The 13,179-nt window shown below is 41.7% G+C and overlaps 2 protein-coding genes across 2 annotated transcripts; one reads left to right on the forward strand and one right to left on the reverse strand.

Moving 5' to 3' along the window:
- The first annotated feature begins 1,237 nt into the window (after positions 1-1,237).
- LOC117582646 (MAGUK p55 subfamily member 6) lies at positions 1,238-9,263 on the forward strand. The gene is made up of 9 exons (XM_034270542.1): positions 1,238-1,376; positions 1,440-1,537; positions 6,231-6,383; positions 6,450-6,947; positions 7,407-7,667; positions 7,733-7,943; positions 8,006-8,337; positions 8,406-8,480; positions 8,647-9,263. The coding sequence occupies exons 1-9, from the start codon at positions 1,268-1,270 to the stop codon at positions 8,821-8,823; spliced, it is 1,914 nt and encodes a 637-aa protein (XP_034126433.1). The 5' UTR covers positions 1,238-1,267; the 3' UTR covers positions 8,824-9,263.
- A 76-nt stretch (positions 9,264-9,339) lies between these two features.
- Positions 9,340-10,083, reverse strand: LOC117582651 (proteasome maturation protein). The gene is made up of 3 exons (XM_034270550.1): positions 9,942-10,083; positions 9,610-9,875; positions 9,340-9,552 (listed from the first exon to the last, which is right to left on the reverse strand). The coding sequence occupies exons 1-3, from the start codon at positions 9,942-9,944 to the stop codon at positions 9,420-9,422; spliced, it is 402 nt and encodes a 133-aa protein (XP_034126441.1). The 5' UTR covers positions 9,945-10,083; the 3' UTR covers positions 9,340-9,419.
- Between the last annotated feature and the right edge of the window lie 3,096 nt (positions 10,084-13,179).

Consider the following 13,179-nt stretch of genomic DNA (forward strand, 5'->3'; position numbering starts at 1 on the left):
TATCGATCAAATATAACGACAGACCATCAAAAATATACCGAAATATACCCATGCATTTTGAAAATATACTGTAAATATACAGTGAATCTTAAATTAATTTCCTCGATCTTGATGTTCTACTTAATATTACTATCTAGTTAGGAGTCTCCGCGCTAAAACTTTAATTTTATCCGATTTAATAATCAATTCTTCACAAGAGTGGCTAGTTTTCACGACATATGTTTCCAAATTAAGTTTAAAACTAAAAAGGTCAACTAACAAAGAGAGCGTTTTAGCTTTTAATAGGATTTGAATGGTATGATGAAATCATTAAATATACCATTATACAATATACAATGAACTCACCTTCGTGGTTAAAATATCCTGAAAAATATATATAATATACTTTAAATGGTCACCGTACTAGGGTCGTGAAAAAGCTAAGTTTTCGATTCAAAATATGGATGCGAGCGCGGTTCCCACTGTGAATTGGGGAATTTTTTGCTGTCAGTGAAATTCTCTCCGCTCTTCCGTTCTCAATTTTGCGTTTAAAATATGAGCGCTAAAATATCCCGGCAACATACCAATAATAATATACGTTCACACTCCCAAACATACCGTAGATATACCGGATCGTAAATAATTTTTCTCGAATTTGATGTTCCATTTGATATTGCCAGCTAGTTAGGATTCCTAGAACCAACACTATTGTTTTAAACGATTGATGAATTAATGCTGCATTGGATTGGCTGGTTGTCATGACTTCTTTCTATTAGATTGCTTACAAAAAAGATCAACTGAAAAAAACAACAAAACGTAACAAATGTATTGTCTCTGGTGTATGCAACAGATGCCGCCCCTCCAATAAAGGTCATCAAACAGTTTGAACAGCTTTTCTGCTAAGTTAACAGAGCGTCGAAAAGCTAATCCGCAAAAGCTCCATGCTTATGTTAATGTCTACAATTTCAGTTATGCGCTCGCTCTCTCGCCCAGCTGACGGTTGTATTAACTTGGCTTCCAGATTTCCGAGTGGTGTCTGGCTTGTGGCTTCTTGAAGCAGATTGAAAGACAAACAATTTTCGACTTGTTGTCAGCGGATGCGATGCTCTGCCGTGTGTCGCTCAAAACAATAACATTCAGTGATTTTTACAGAAATTAGTTTTGTGTGTGGAAAATATTTGCAGAAATTTCTGTTGGAGTTCCTTAACCTTCGAATTGATTCATTTTCGGAACTCCTTGACTCCCCCACCCCTTTGTCGTTTAGTGTCCAGCGAAAAGGGGCGCCAGAATGGTGCGATGGAGTGCCCGGTCCCGTCGGGCGGCGCGTCAGGACAAGGTTGAGCTGCTCGCCAGCAACAACAGGGTCAGTGCCGGCGAGGATGATACATCCGATAACGGTAGGTTTTAACGGTACATTAAGCTGTCGAAACGCTTTGTCATTTACGATTACTCGATTCCAGCGGCCTTTCGCCACTCCACGGACCTCTCCGACCACGACGAGATCTTCTTGAAGGGCCTGCTGCTCAGCAATCCCAGCACACCCCACAGGGAGCTGCTGGTAAGTGGACCAGAACACGAATCACATTTATTTCTGACCCACTTTTCGCCCTGGCCCGTGCTCCAGCGTGAGCATCTGTTCAATAAGAAAAAATTGCTCATACGTTTTCTTCTTTGCTTCCTCCATACACACAGTTTTCCATATAATTTCCACACACATACAGACAGACAGCCAGGCAGCCCCACATACAGGGGGCAATCTTTGTTTACTTTATCGATGGCATTGCATGCTGATTTTCGGTCTAGATATTACAGTTCCTCTGTGTGTGTTTGTGTTTGTTGCTTTCTTTATTACATCATTTTCGTCAGCGGAGGGGCATGTCCATGGCACAATCCACTAAAGGGTGTCGGCAGCAGTACACTGACTTCTCTCCGCACTGTGTCTTTTTTTATGGCCACACATTAACACCATCTCTTGTTATTCTTTTCGCACTTATTTTCGCACTAAACTTGACCCCCTAGAGATGTTTATTAGATCATTATTGTGTGATATAATAGTGGACTTGCTTGACCCCAAAGAAAATGTCTACAAGTTTCGCAGTAAAATCTGCATAAAACATGGAGCATGGCAGCTTAATCAAATAGTAAATACTTTTTGTGGATTGTTTACGCGAATTGCCTGGGAAAACAATAAAATAAATGATTGCCAGAGAGTTATAAGAGTTTCGGGAATGTGTCTGAATATAAAACTGAATATTGCTGGAGGGTTAATCAATTTTTGCCTTGGAACATATTGAAAAAGGTCTGCCCCAGAAATCTGTTTACCAGAGAGCTATCTTTGTACTTCTTATTGATTGCTTCTTTCTCTAATTATTGCACTTAAGATCTAATGATTTCATTGGTTTCCCTTAATTTTCCTCCTTTAACCCAACTTAAGCACGTATGCCCCTTAGCCTTCACTTAGCTTTGTGGAAATCCAAAACAAACCACGAAATCCAGCAAAACCAAAACCACGTTAATAATGAAAAGCGACATCGCGTGACGCGGATAATTAGAATTCCACATTTTCCTAGGTGGAAATTGTTTGTTGCTGTTGCTGTTGCTGTTGCTGTTGCTGTTGAGAAAGGCAGTGAAAGTAATTAAAACCACAAGTCACGAGATAAGAAAATATGAAATGTCAAACACAAACACAAACACAAACCCCAAATACTACCCAATCTACCATCATTATTGCTCTCTCAACACTCTTCGAGCACTCCCCTAGCGTATGCAGATTACATAAAATACGGCACAAGTCGTTGGAGTCTCAACTCTTTAATGTCCAACGCCCCAAAGAAGCTTTGTCTGCGCGCGTGTGTGTGTGTCTGTGTGTGTGTCTGTGAAGGAAAAACCGGTTTGGGAAACATATTTCTACGTAAATAACACATACCTGTGGTGGCTTTATGTTACCTGCTTCTTCCAACGATGCACAAAAAGCCCAATACTTGTTGGCCTACTAATGCAGCAGCCAGCCTGCGGAGAGAGAGAGAGAGCAAGATACATAAATGTAGATGCAGAGAGAGCGTGAAAAAAGCTTCACAGAGTGCGAGAAACTGTGGGAGATCTTCAGCTATTAACGAGCAGAGCTTTAAAGACTCCGCAAGACACACACAAAAAAGATAGTTAGATTTGAGTTCACGAAGAATGAAATTTTAAAGAGATGCTCTTCAGGGATTTCTTTCGGTTTAAGTTTTCATTATTTATAGCTGTAGCTGTAGCTGTAAATTCATATATAAATCTTGCCTGTTTGCACCCCTGCTTGTATTTCGAATTAGTGAGCATCTTCAAGTCGATCATATCCCACTTACTCGCAAGTCACTGTTAAAGCTAACATTCAACTTAAACTGCTCTCAGAAAGTGTGAGAGAGCACAGTAGCGCCTGCTTAAAGTCTCTGTTAAACAACAGCGCTAGCGCCTGTTAACCGTACAGTTGTAACGTAAGCTTCACGCGTTAGCTTTGCGCACGCACACCATCACAGCTCGAAGCACGCTCTGCGTCGTTCTCTTGGCTACTTGGAAACTAGCGAGCGGGGCCAGCTAGCCCTAGCTCTGTGCCGTACAAATGAAACTCATGTGAGTCAGATACTTTTAAGCAGTACTAAGGTGAGGTTGGATCCACAGAAAACGCGCGCGCTACGGTCCGTTGGGGTTCCGCTTCGAGCTGGTTCGATTCAGTGAGCATTTGCTGTGCTTGTGTGTGTGAGCGTGGCTTAAACGGGGCGGCATATGCAACAGTTAGTTCGCTCTCTCTCTCTATCTTTGAACGCGTCTGGTGTCCATTTCGTTTACAATTTGTGCGTTTTAACCAAGAAAAAGGTGACAATTCCAACAAGTACCAGCAACAGATCAATAATAAACAACCAAAATAGAAAACTAGAGCACATCGGAATTGCTTTTGTTGTGTCCAATTACTAGCAACTGCCTTGGAAACGAGAGCTTTTATGTTAGCCAAGTTAAGTCGTACTCTCACGAACATATATTGATGACGTAGTCGCGCTGTGTACACACCCCCCCGTGCAAAGAATTGTGTAACCTGGCCAACAAACAGCAGTCTTAACTGTGTTTTGGCATTTACAAAAAAAAACAAAAAAAAATATTCAACTCTCACACAGAGACTCACACCTGAACACACACCAACACACTCGCTCTCTCTCTCTCTCTCTCCGCGCTTTTGTGCTCTTCTTCGCTCTTCTTGGCTTTAAGCGCTCGCGCGTTTTGGGAGTGGCTCCGGCTCTACCCGAAAAAAAAACCAAGAAAAAGTCAAGACGAGAAAAAAAGTGTAATTGAAAAACGAAAGGCGCTTCCAATCAACCATTAAACTTATGGAATAAATGTGTTTCAATTAGCAATGTGAACCGCAGGGGGAAATTTATAGTACAAAAATACCCATAGATCGAATTTCCCAAGCAAGGCCTTGGTCAAAAGAGAGCGACAGAGAGAGAGGTACAGTGAGCGAGAGACGTTATTGTTTACGAGTTGTTTTTGGTGTGTGTTTAATTAACACTTTGCTTAATTAGTAATCACCTGTTGAAACGGTTAAGATGTTTAGCTGCTTTTTTTGTTGTTGTCTAAAGCAATTTGCGCTGCTGTCGTTGTCATGACAAACCCCATTTGGTAAGAGAGGTGAAAGCCCTTTACTTGCTAGCAGCAACAACAACAACAAACAGAAGCAGAAGAGCGACAGGAATGTAAAGAGAGCCGAAGCTTCTGATACTCTTTCAGTCGCAGTGTAGAATCCTTTTCGGTTGAACTTTTACCAAATTTAATAAATTTTAAACTCATTTAACTATCAGATATATTTATAGTAGCACTCATTATATTCGTTAACGTTTAAAATCAAACCCTGAAAAGGGTAACAAACAAACGGTACGGGCAGCAAGAAACACGTAACGGTAGAGCAAAAGTCTGCAAAGATATCAATGACAATTGTCGCCTGCATGCTCGTATTCCGGTGTGGTGCGGGTGCTGCGTGTGTGTGTGTGTGTACACGAGGTTGAGGATTATCTGTCGCGTGTCTCTTTGTGTGGTGGGGCTTCTTTGCTCTTTTCACACGGAAGAAAAGCTGAAGAGCTGAAATACTGAAGACTGAAACACGATCTTCGCCAGACAAAAATGTCTAAATAAATAAACAGAAGTCGGAGATGGCTGTCGCGACGTGTGGGAGCATCAAGGCAATTCCAATGTCCCTTGTCCAATAGGAAGAAAAAGAGTAAGAGAAGAGGAAGTGCATAAGGGGAAGAGCTAAAACGTATAGACAGCGTGAAGCTGATTGGAGGAGCAGAGAAATGGCAAAAGTTGCGCTGAATTTTGTAAAGGTTTATTTAATAGAAGTCCAAAAGAATATTTTTGTACGCGTTCTGTAATTTTGTTTCTAATTAGTATCCCATGAAGCTGGCTCTTTCTTGACTACAGAATAATTTTATTTTTTCAATACAAAATCAATAAAAGTTCATGGCAAGAATGTAGCTACTTACAGCAAGTGCAATTGACCATTCCCTCGCCTCTTAATCAACTGCACTATAGACTATCCCCCCACACTCCCCGCCACACTGTTATTTTTCAACAAAAAGAGAAACAGCGAAAGAGAAAGAGAAAAGATATATGTATGTATGTACCCAGCCGATACACGTATTCGTATAAATATTGCATGAGGTTGACTCAGAGACGCGTCTCGTCTTCCCCGCAACGTGGGCGGAAACTGCAGAAAAGGGGAACAAAAATAATATATACAAGACGCAAGGCAGGAGGCGCCGTCAACGAAAGCAAATTCCGAACACACACGAGAAAAGAATCAAATAAAAGTGTGTGTGTGTGTGGGGGGGGGGGGGGGACAAAAGAAAAGAATAGCAAAAGCCGGAAGAGACAAATGATGTGCAATTAAAGCAGAAACAAAAATTCACTTTTTATGCCTAGACGACCCAAATTGTACCCAAAAGAGCGACCCAATTTTTGACCTAAGACTCGAAATATTTTGTTGGCTTTTGGCGAAAAGGTCACTGGGGTTAAATGGGGATAGGGCAGGGCTGGATACAGCTTCTCCAAAAAAGAGCTTCAGCCAATTAAATCACTCACTCAATTAACGCACAGTGAATAAATGGAGTGGCTGGATGCGAGACAAGACTTGACCTAGGGCAGGCACGCCCCAGTCCACACTCGTAACTTAATTAGTTGTACATGACAAATGTTGAATGCTCGAAATTGTGTGTTTATTGCAGCTAAATCCCACAGAGCCACAGCCAGTGCCCGTCTTTCTGCCCGCTCATCTCAACAATAAGCCAATCTGTGACGATATTATACGTAAATTTTCACCCTCCAGGCGATTGGAGTCGCGAGAGCTAGCTAAACTATTGGCCCAACCTCATTTTCGTGTAAGTAAAAGAGAGATTATTTCAGCCATAAATATTTAACGCCCTTTCGGCCCCACTTTCTCTTAGGCTCTCTTGCGTGCCCACGATGAGATAGGATATTTGTTTGAGCAACGTTTAAAAGCTGCCGGCGGCTCAACCACCCAACTAGAACTCGCCAGTCAACGCCCAACCGGCACCTATCTCTACACGGAGGATATACTGAAAAGCAAAATGCCAGTGGAGACCATCAAGATGGTGGGTCTGCGTCGTGATCCCAGCAAACCCCTGGGCCTCACCGTCGAAATGGACGAGTACAAGCAGCTGGTGATTGCGAGGATTCTAGCAGGCGGTGTCATTGATAAGCAGAGCATGCTGCACGTCGGTGATGTTATACTGGAGGTGAATGGCACGCCCGTGCACTCGCCCGACGAGCTCCAGGTGGAGGTGTCGCGCGCCAAGGAGAATTTAACCTTGAAGATTGGCCCCAATGTGGATGAGGAGATCAAGAGTGGGCGCTATACCGTGAGTGGGGGACAGGTAAAACAGAACGGCATCGCGGGCCTAGAGGCGGGCAAGAAGCTGACGGTAAGTTTTGTGCATGTTTTTAGAGTTTTTTTTGGGGAGTTTTCGCCAAAGGCTATTTAAATAGTAAGGATGAGTAATGCTCTGAAGATACTTTAAAACTGCCAGTTGGTCATCTTACTATTTAGTTTGTCCTTGCTTGCTCCCAGCATTTTCTGCTTTTTTGCATGGATTTTTGATTAGCTACTTCCCATTTTTGCTATTATTTCAAACAAAATTCAACCAATTTTTGAGTTAAGAGTACAGAAATAGGAACATTATAGCATGCCCTATACAGATACTTCCATTCACACAGTCCTCAAATTGAATTGAATAAATAAAACGAATAAAAGCTAATCTTAGAACAAAAAGTCGCACTTCAAAATTTCTCGAATCACTTGCAACTAAGTAAGTAAATCTTGGCTTAAACTACTCTAAAAGCTATAAACAACAATGATAAATGTTTAATATGTTTATTCGCAGTGCTACATGCGCGCCCTGTTCACATATCATCCCTCGGAGGACTCTTTGCTGCCATGCAGGGACATTGGCCTGCCCTTCAAGTCGGGCGACATTCTGCAGATCATCAATGTCAAGGATCCCAATTGGTGGCAGGCCAAGAACATCACTGCAGAATCGGATAAAATTGGTCTAATACCGTCACAAGAGTTGGAGGAGCGCCGCAAGGCGTTTGTGGCACCCGAGGCGGATTATGTGCACAAAATTGGCATCTGCGGCACGAGGGTGAGTGCTTCATTGGAGACCCAAAAATAAACACAAATAAGGTCAATCCCCTAATCCCCTAACAGATCTCCAAACGAAAGCGCAAGACCATGTACCGATCCGTGGCCAATTGTGAGTTCGACAAGGCGGAACTTCTCCTCTATGAGGAGGTGACGCGCATGCCGCCATTTCGCAGGAAAACTTTGGTACTGATTGGCGTCTCCGGTGTGGGCAGACGCACGCTCAAAAATCGCTTGATCAACAGCGATGTGGATAAGTTTGGTGCAGTCATTCCACGTGAGTCGAGCAGCACCTTGCCTGAACACAGAAAACATATTTTAAATATTCTCTTCCCGCAGATACGAGTCGCCCGAAGCGCGCCTTGGAGGAGAATGGCACCAGCTATTGGTTCATGGATCGCGAGGAAATGGAGGAGGCTGTCAAACAGAATGAATTTCTCGAATACGGCGAGCACAATGGCAATCTCTATGGCACCCACTTGCAGTCCATCAAGGATGTCATCAACAGCGGTCGCATGTGCATCCTGGACTGTGCACCAAATGCTCTCAAGATCCTACACAATAGCCAGGAACTGATGCCATTTGTTATATTCGTTGCGGCACCCGGCATGGAGCAGCTCAAGACAATCTATGCCGATCGCCGGGCAACCGGTTCCAATAGAAATCTATCCGTAGGTTACCCGTACAGCTCCCCCCATAGGCAACCTTTTAATTATGTTTTGCGCCTTTGACTCCACAGTTTGATCGTCAAAGTTCCATACGCTTCAGCTCCCGGCGTGCACGTACGCTCGAATCGTTAGCATCGCTTTATGAGGTAAAGTTTGAGCTGGCAAGCCAAAGACGGGATCTAAATTTGTTACCACTCACACGCTCTTGTGCACACACCTGATCCGTAGGCCACACTTGTAGCCCTTTTAGATCTGTGCCTGAATACCCAAACATTGCTTAACACATACAATTTGTCTCACATTCACCCGCAGGATGATGATCTGGTGGCCACTGTGGAGGAGAGCAGCTTTGTGCAGCGCAAGTACGAGAAATATTTCGACATGGTTATCGTCAATGAGGACTTTGATGAGACGTTCCGTCAGGTGGTGGAGACACTCGATCAGATGAGCCACGAGGATCAATGGGTGCCCGTTAATTGGATTTACTAGACCATACAAATGTCTTCTTGCATTATGCATAAAATATAACATCTCCGCAGAATATTTCTCTACAGCAAACAGCTAATTTGTAGCCTAAGCAAAGTGTTCGTTCAACTCCAAAATTGTTTTATCTTTATGTATATATGCAATGCAATTCATTTTTTGTAACCATTTTTGAGCTCTCCTTTTGAGTTTCCCCTGCGTGAAATGTGCCCTCCGTTTATGCTTCGATTTAAGCCTAAGTTTACCTAACGAATTCGTCCATTTATAAACTACAAACTATATTATTTTGTTTAATTTATACAAAAAGCAAAAACAAATATCATTTATGCAATTTATAATGTTAAATACGAATCTCCTGAGTACAAGAAACCAATCCTTTCTGCCAATATTTCAGTTTAGCGTTTAGTTTTTTTGTGTTGAATAAAGTTTCGTAAGTGTAAAAGAAACTAATTAGCTAAATATTGAACTTGCAGCAACAAAATAAATGCATTTTTGGCTCAAAGAAACAAACAAAAGTCTTGGGAGCCTTCCTTTAATTTATTTTTTCTGGTGTAAATCGCTAGGCGTTCGTGCTTGGGAGTGTCTTAAAGTGTGCGTGAATTTTAGTAGATGCCCAGAGATTTCTCCACGACAGCGTGGGGCTGACGCATGTGCTCGTTGTACTCGGGCAGACCCAAAAAGTCCTCGAAGTCGATGCTCTCATTGCGTCCAGTCAGCACCTCATCCATAAAGTTGCTGGAAAACAAGGCACATTACCACCAGAAACAGATTTAACCCATGGCCCGCACTCACCTGGAGGGCAAGAAGGGCAAACGTCCAATCTGGCGTGCGGAATGACGCTCCATGCCCATCTTCAGTGGAATGCCCAGACCCTCGCGATTGCGCAGCATCTGCATATTGAGCGAATACTGATGCTCATGGTAGTTGGCCTCCGAGTCGCGCAGACGATGCACATGAGCCAGTTGATTGTAGCAGTTCTCCTCTGTGGGCATGCCCACTTTGCCGGAGGCATGGAGCACCGTCAGCTCGCTTGGCTGCACTTTCAACGATTGCTGATTCTAGGCGCAGAACATGCACTTTGTGTTAATAAACCATTTTGCAGTGTGGCACATGGCATTACTTACCATTTTGCTTCAAATTTGTACTCAATTTGAACAGTTTATATGGAGAATTTGAGAAATTTATAAAATTTTTGTTGAATGACAATCAAAAACCGAACAAGTGTGACCGTGGATTTATGAACAAAATATACCGCGGGAATATACCAAAATATACCTCACACTTCAAAAAAATATACCTTTACATTTTCTAAATTGACCGCACATGTAATTATATTATTTTTTTATATTATTATTTAATCACAACTACTATAATCAAAACATGTTTCCGTTTATTAACTATTGGAGGTCGTAAAATAATATTTACAACGACCGCTTATAAAAATATCGACCATTGCTGTAAGAAAACATCGACAAGACTTTTAACACGTTCTATAGCAGTTAGCTGCTGATGAAGAGCACAATTTATGTAGGCGCCACATGCAGAATTTAAATTGAGAGCAAAGAAATTAAAACATTGCACAAAAGCAATTGTTATTAAAAAACCAGTTAATATTGGAATTACATATACTTTTTTTTAATATTGCATCATGTATGTTTTTCTATTTAAATTTATTGAATTAGCATATTTAGCACTTTTTCACTGTGTGTTGTAGCAATTAGCTTGTGGTGGCGTAACAATTTGCAGTTGGCGGAACATTTGAATTTGAATCTATGATGGGAAGGAAGAGTGAGTCCTGCAAACTAAAATGCCAGAAATGGAGTCTAGTTGCAAAATAATCGACTCTAAAACTGATTTCTAACTGAGTCAGTTTTGATTTAGAAACACTTTTCCGTGCGTTTCTCTATGTAAATTCGTTTTATTAGCGTAGTTAGCACTTTTGTCAAGTGACGAACTTGAGTGTTGTGATTAATTACACCCTCGCCAGCATAGCGACACACAAAAAATATCAAAAACCACGCACATATGACGACTGTGGGGCACGGCTCTAATCAATTCAATCAACAAATCGAATCAAAGCTCCCCAAAAGCAGAAAAAACAAAAGCCAAATTGTTGTTTTCCTTTTTCACGCCCACACCTTTTAGCGGCATTTATGATCTTGTGCTCCACAGAGCAGCGATTCATTTGCAGTGACAAAAAGTGAAGACTCGACAAATCACACGACAAAGTTTAATTAGTGCACGGTCACTAATAAACATTTCGTTGCTGGGACAATGATTTGTGGGTGTTAATCAAACTCCCGCATACAATGGACACAAACTGTCTCCGAGGGGAGACTAGACTCCACTCCAGTCTGATCGATCTGAACTTGAAACTGAAATCAAGAGAAATACCAAAACAATAACCGGATAAGGTTTGGGGAATTCTTTTGAAATTCGAATGCAAATTTTAAGCGGAGTGGCGGTTGGGTCTTTGATTTATGGATTGGCTTGGCGTCTCCTTTTGTGCATACTTGACGCAGTTTTAACATAATTTATTATATTAACTACGTTATAAATTAATATACAAATAAACATTTAATTAAGTGAATAAATATGTAAGCATGAGCAAAAGCAGTCGCCGAATTATTTTAATTGAGTAAACTTCACGCATTGCTGGCTGTTTATGCAGACAACATTTATGGTCTACAATTATGCATTTAAATGTCAGATTTCTTTGCTTTATCCGCCTTCGGGAAACAGTTTCCGCCTTAAGCATCGTTGAATGATTTCTCAGAACCTATAAATGAGTCAGAGCACTTCCACTGATAAGCGAAGTTAATCGATTAAAATAAGAACCAAAAAGTGCATAAAATCAGCTTGGAACTAAAGTAAACATAATGGAATTGGCCATAAATATTTAAGGCTGCTAACTTGATCAAATGAAATCCATTTTAGCTCTGATTAAAGCTGCAAAAAGACTCTTCCACTCTCCGTCAAAGCAACGCCCCTCTCTACATCGAATTTCTTTTCAACGATTGATTTATGGCACTTACTTTCCGTTTTATATGCACCATCCAATTAATACATAGTAGAGGAGTAGGAGGAGACATATTTTTCTGGATAAATTTACTGCTAGTCCAGAGTCAACTATGTATGAAGATCTCTCTTCTCTTCTATTCTCTTTTATTCTCTTCTCGCTCGCTGAGGGTGAGAAGATCGATATGTAAAAGTCAAATAAAAGTATAACGTTCAAGAATTAACATTTTTTCACAGCAATAAATGCATAAAAGTCAAAGATGTGTACACAAAAGATGGGAACAGTGAGGCGTAACCGGAGAGAGAGACTCTGGATAGGCAGCTTGATTGGACCCTGGCTGTATCGATCGTACATCCATATGTGTGCCTGACTTATATGGCATTCAATTTATAATCTTTTGCAGCACATTCGCCGCTGGATGCTGCACATCGTCCAGCATTGTCCAACGCTAATAGAGACATACAACGGCCAATCTGGGAATTGATCGGGCCCAGTCCCCGGGGTCGGGGGCTTCGTTAACAGCGGAAAAAAAACTTTGAAAAATGTTTCGAACGTTTCGTTAGGTTTCGTCCGGGTGTCATAAACTTTTATTGGACCGAAGACGAGGACAATGGGGACGGGACGGAGCCAGCTGTAAGCAGAAGTCAAGATGATTGGGCATTATGCGCTGCACAGACCCAAAACTGAGTCCAGGCTGGGACTCTTTCTTTTTAATGTCCATAGGGGTCGGATCGCTGCTGCTTTCAACGATCCTCTGACTCCGTCTCCCGTCTGCTGCTGCTGCTGCTGCTCTTTCTCCGCCCATGGGTGCCAATTAAGATACGAAGAAGCGATGCGGGACGGGGGGGGAGAGACGGATGCGAGATTGTGCTCTGCTCGGGATCCTATTAAGCAGCCATATTGGTGCGCACACTGAGAGAAAAATAGAGGGAATAATTTGTGGACCTACATTTTGAATGTATTTTAAATAAAATTATCATTTTTTGTATGGTTTTAAAAACTTTATACCAAAAATTAAATGAAATCTGAACTGAAACATTTTAATAGATTAAAAAAGTGTTTCGTTTATTTATTTAATTAATTTTTTTTTAAATCAAATCACTATTTTATTTATAGTTCACTTCAACACCAAAAATGTTCCCTGCGCACCAAAACTTTCCCCTTTTTCTCTTCGTGTAATCCACGCCATAAAAGCCGATTTCCCGTTCGTGAGTGATCCGAGTAAGATCACTCCGTACATTTTATAACCCCCCCACATACGTCCGCTGTTCTTGATGCTCCTTGCCTGGCACCGTCCAATGGCCAACGGCTTTCATGTGAAACCAGATACAGATACAGTCCGC

This window comes from Drosophila guanche, unplaced genomic scaffold (genome assembly GCF_900245975.1).
Source record: "Drosophila guanche unplaced genomic scaffold, DGUA_6, whole genome shotgun sequence".
Classification (NCBI taxonomy): Eukaryota; Metazoa; Arthropoda; class Insecta; order Diptera; family Drosophilidae; genus Drosophila; species Drosophila guanche.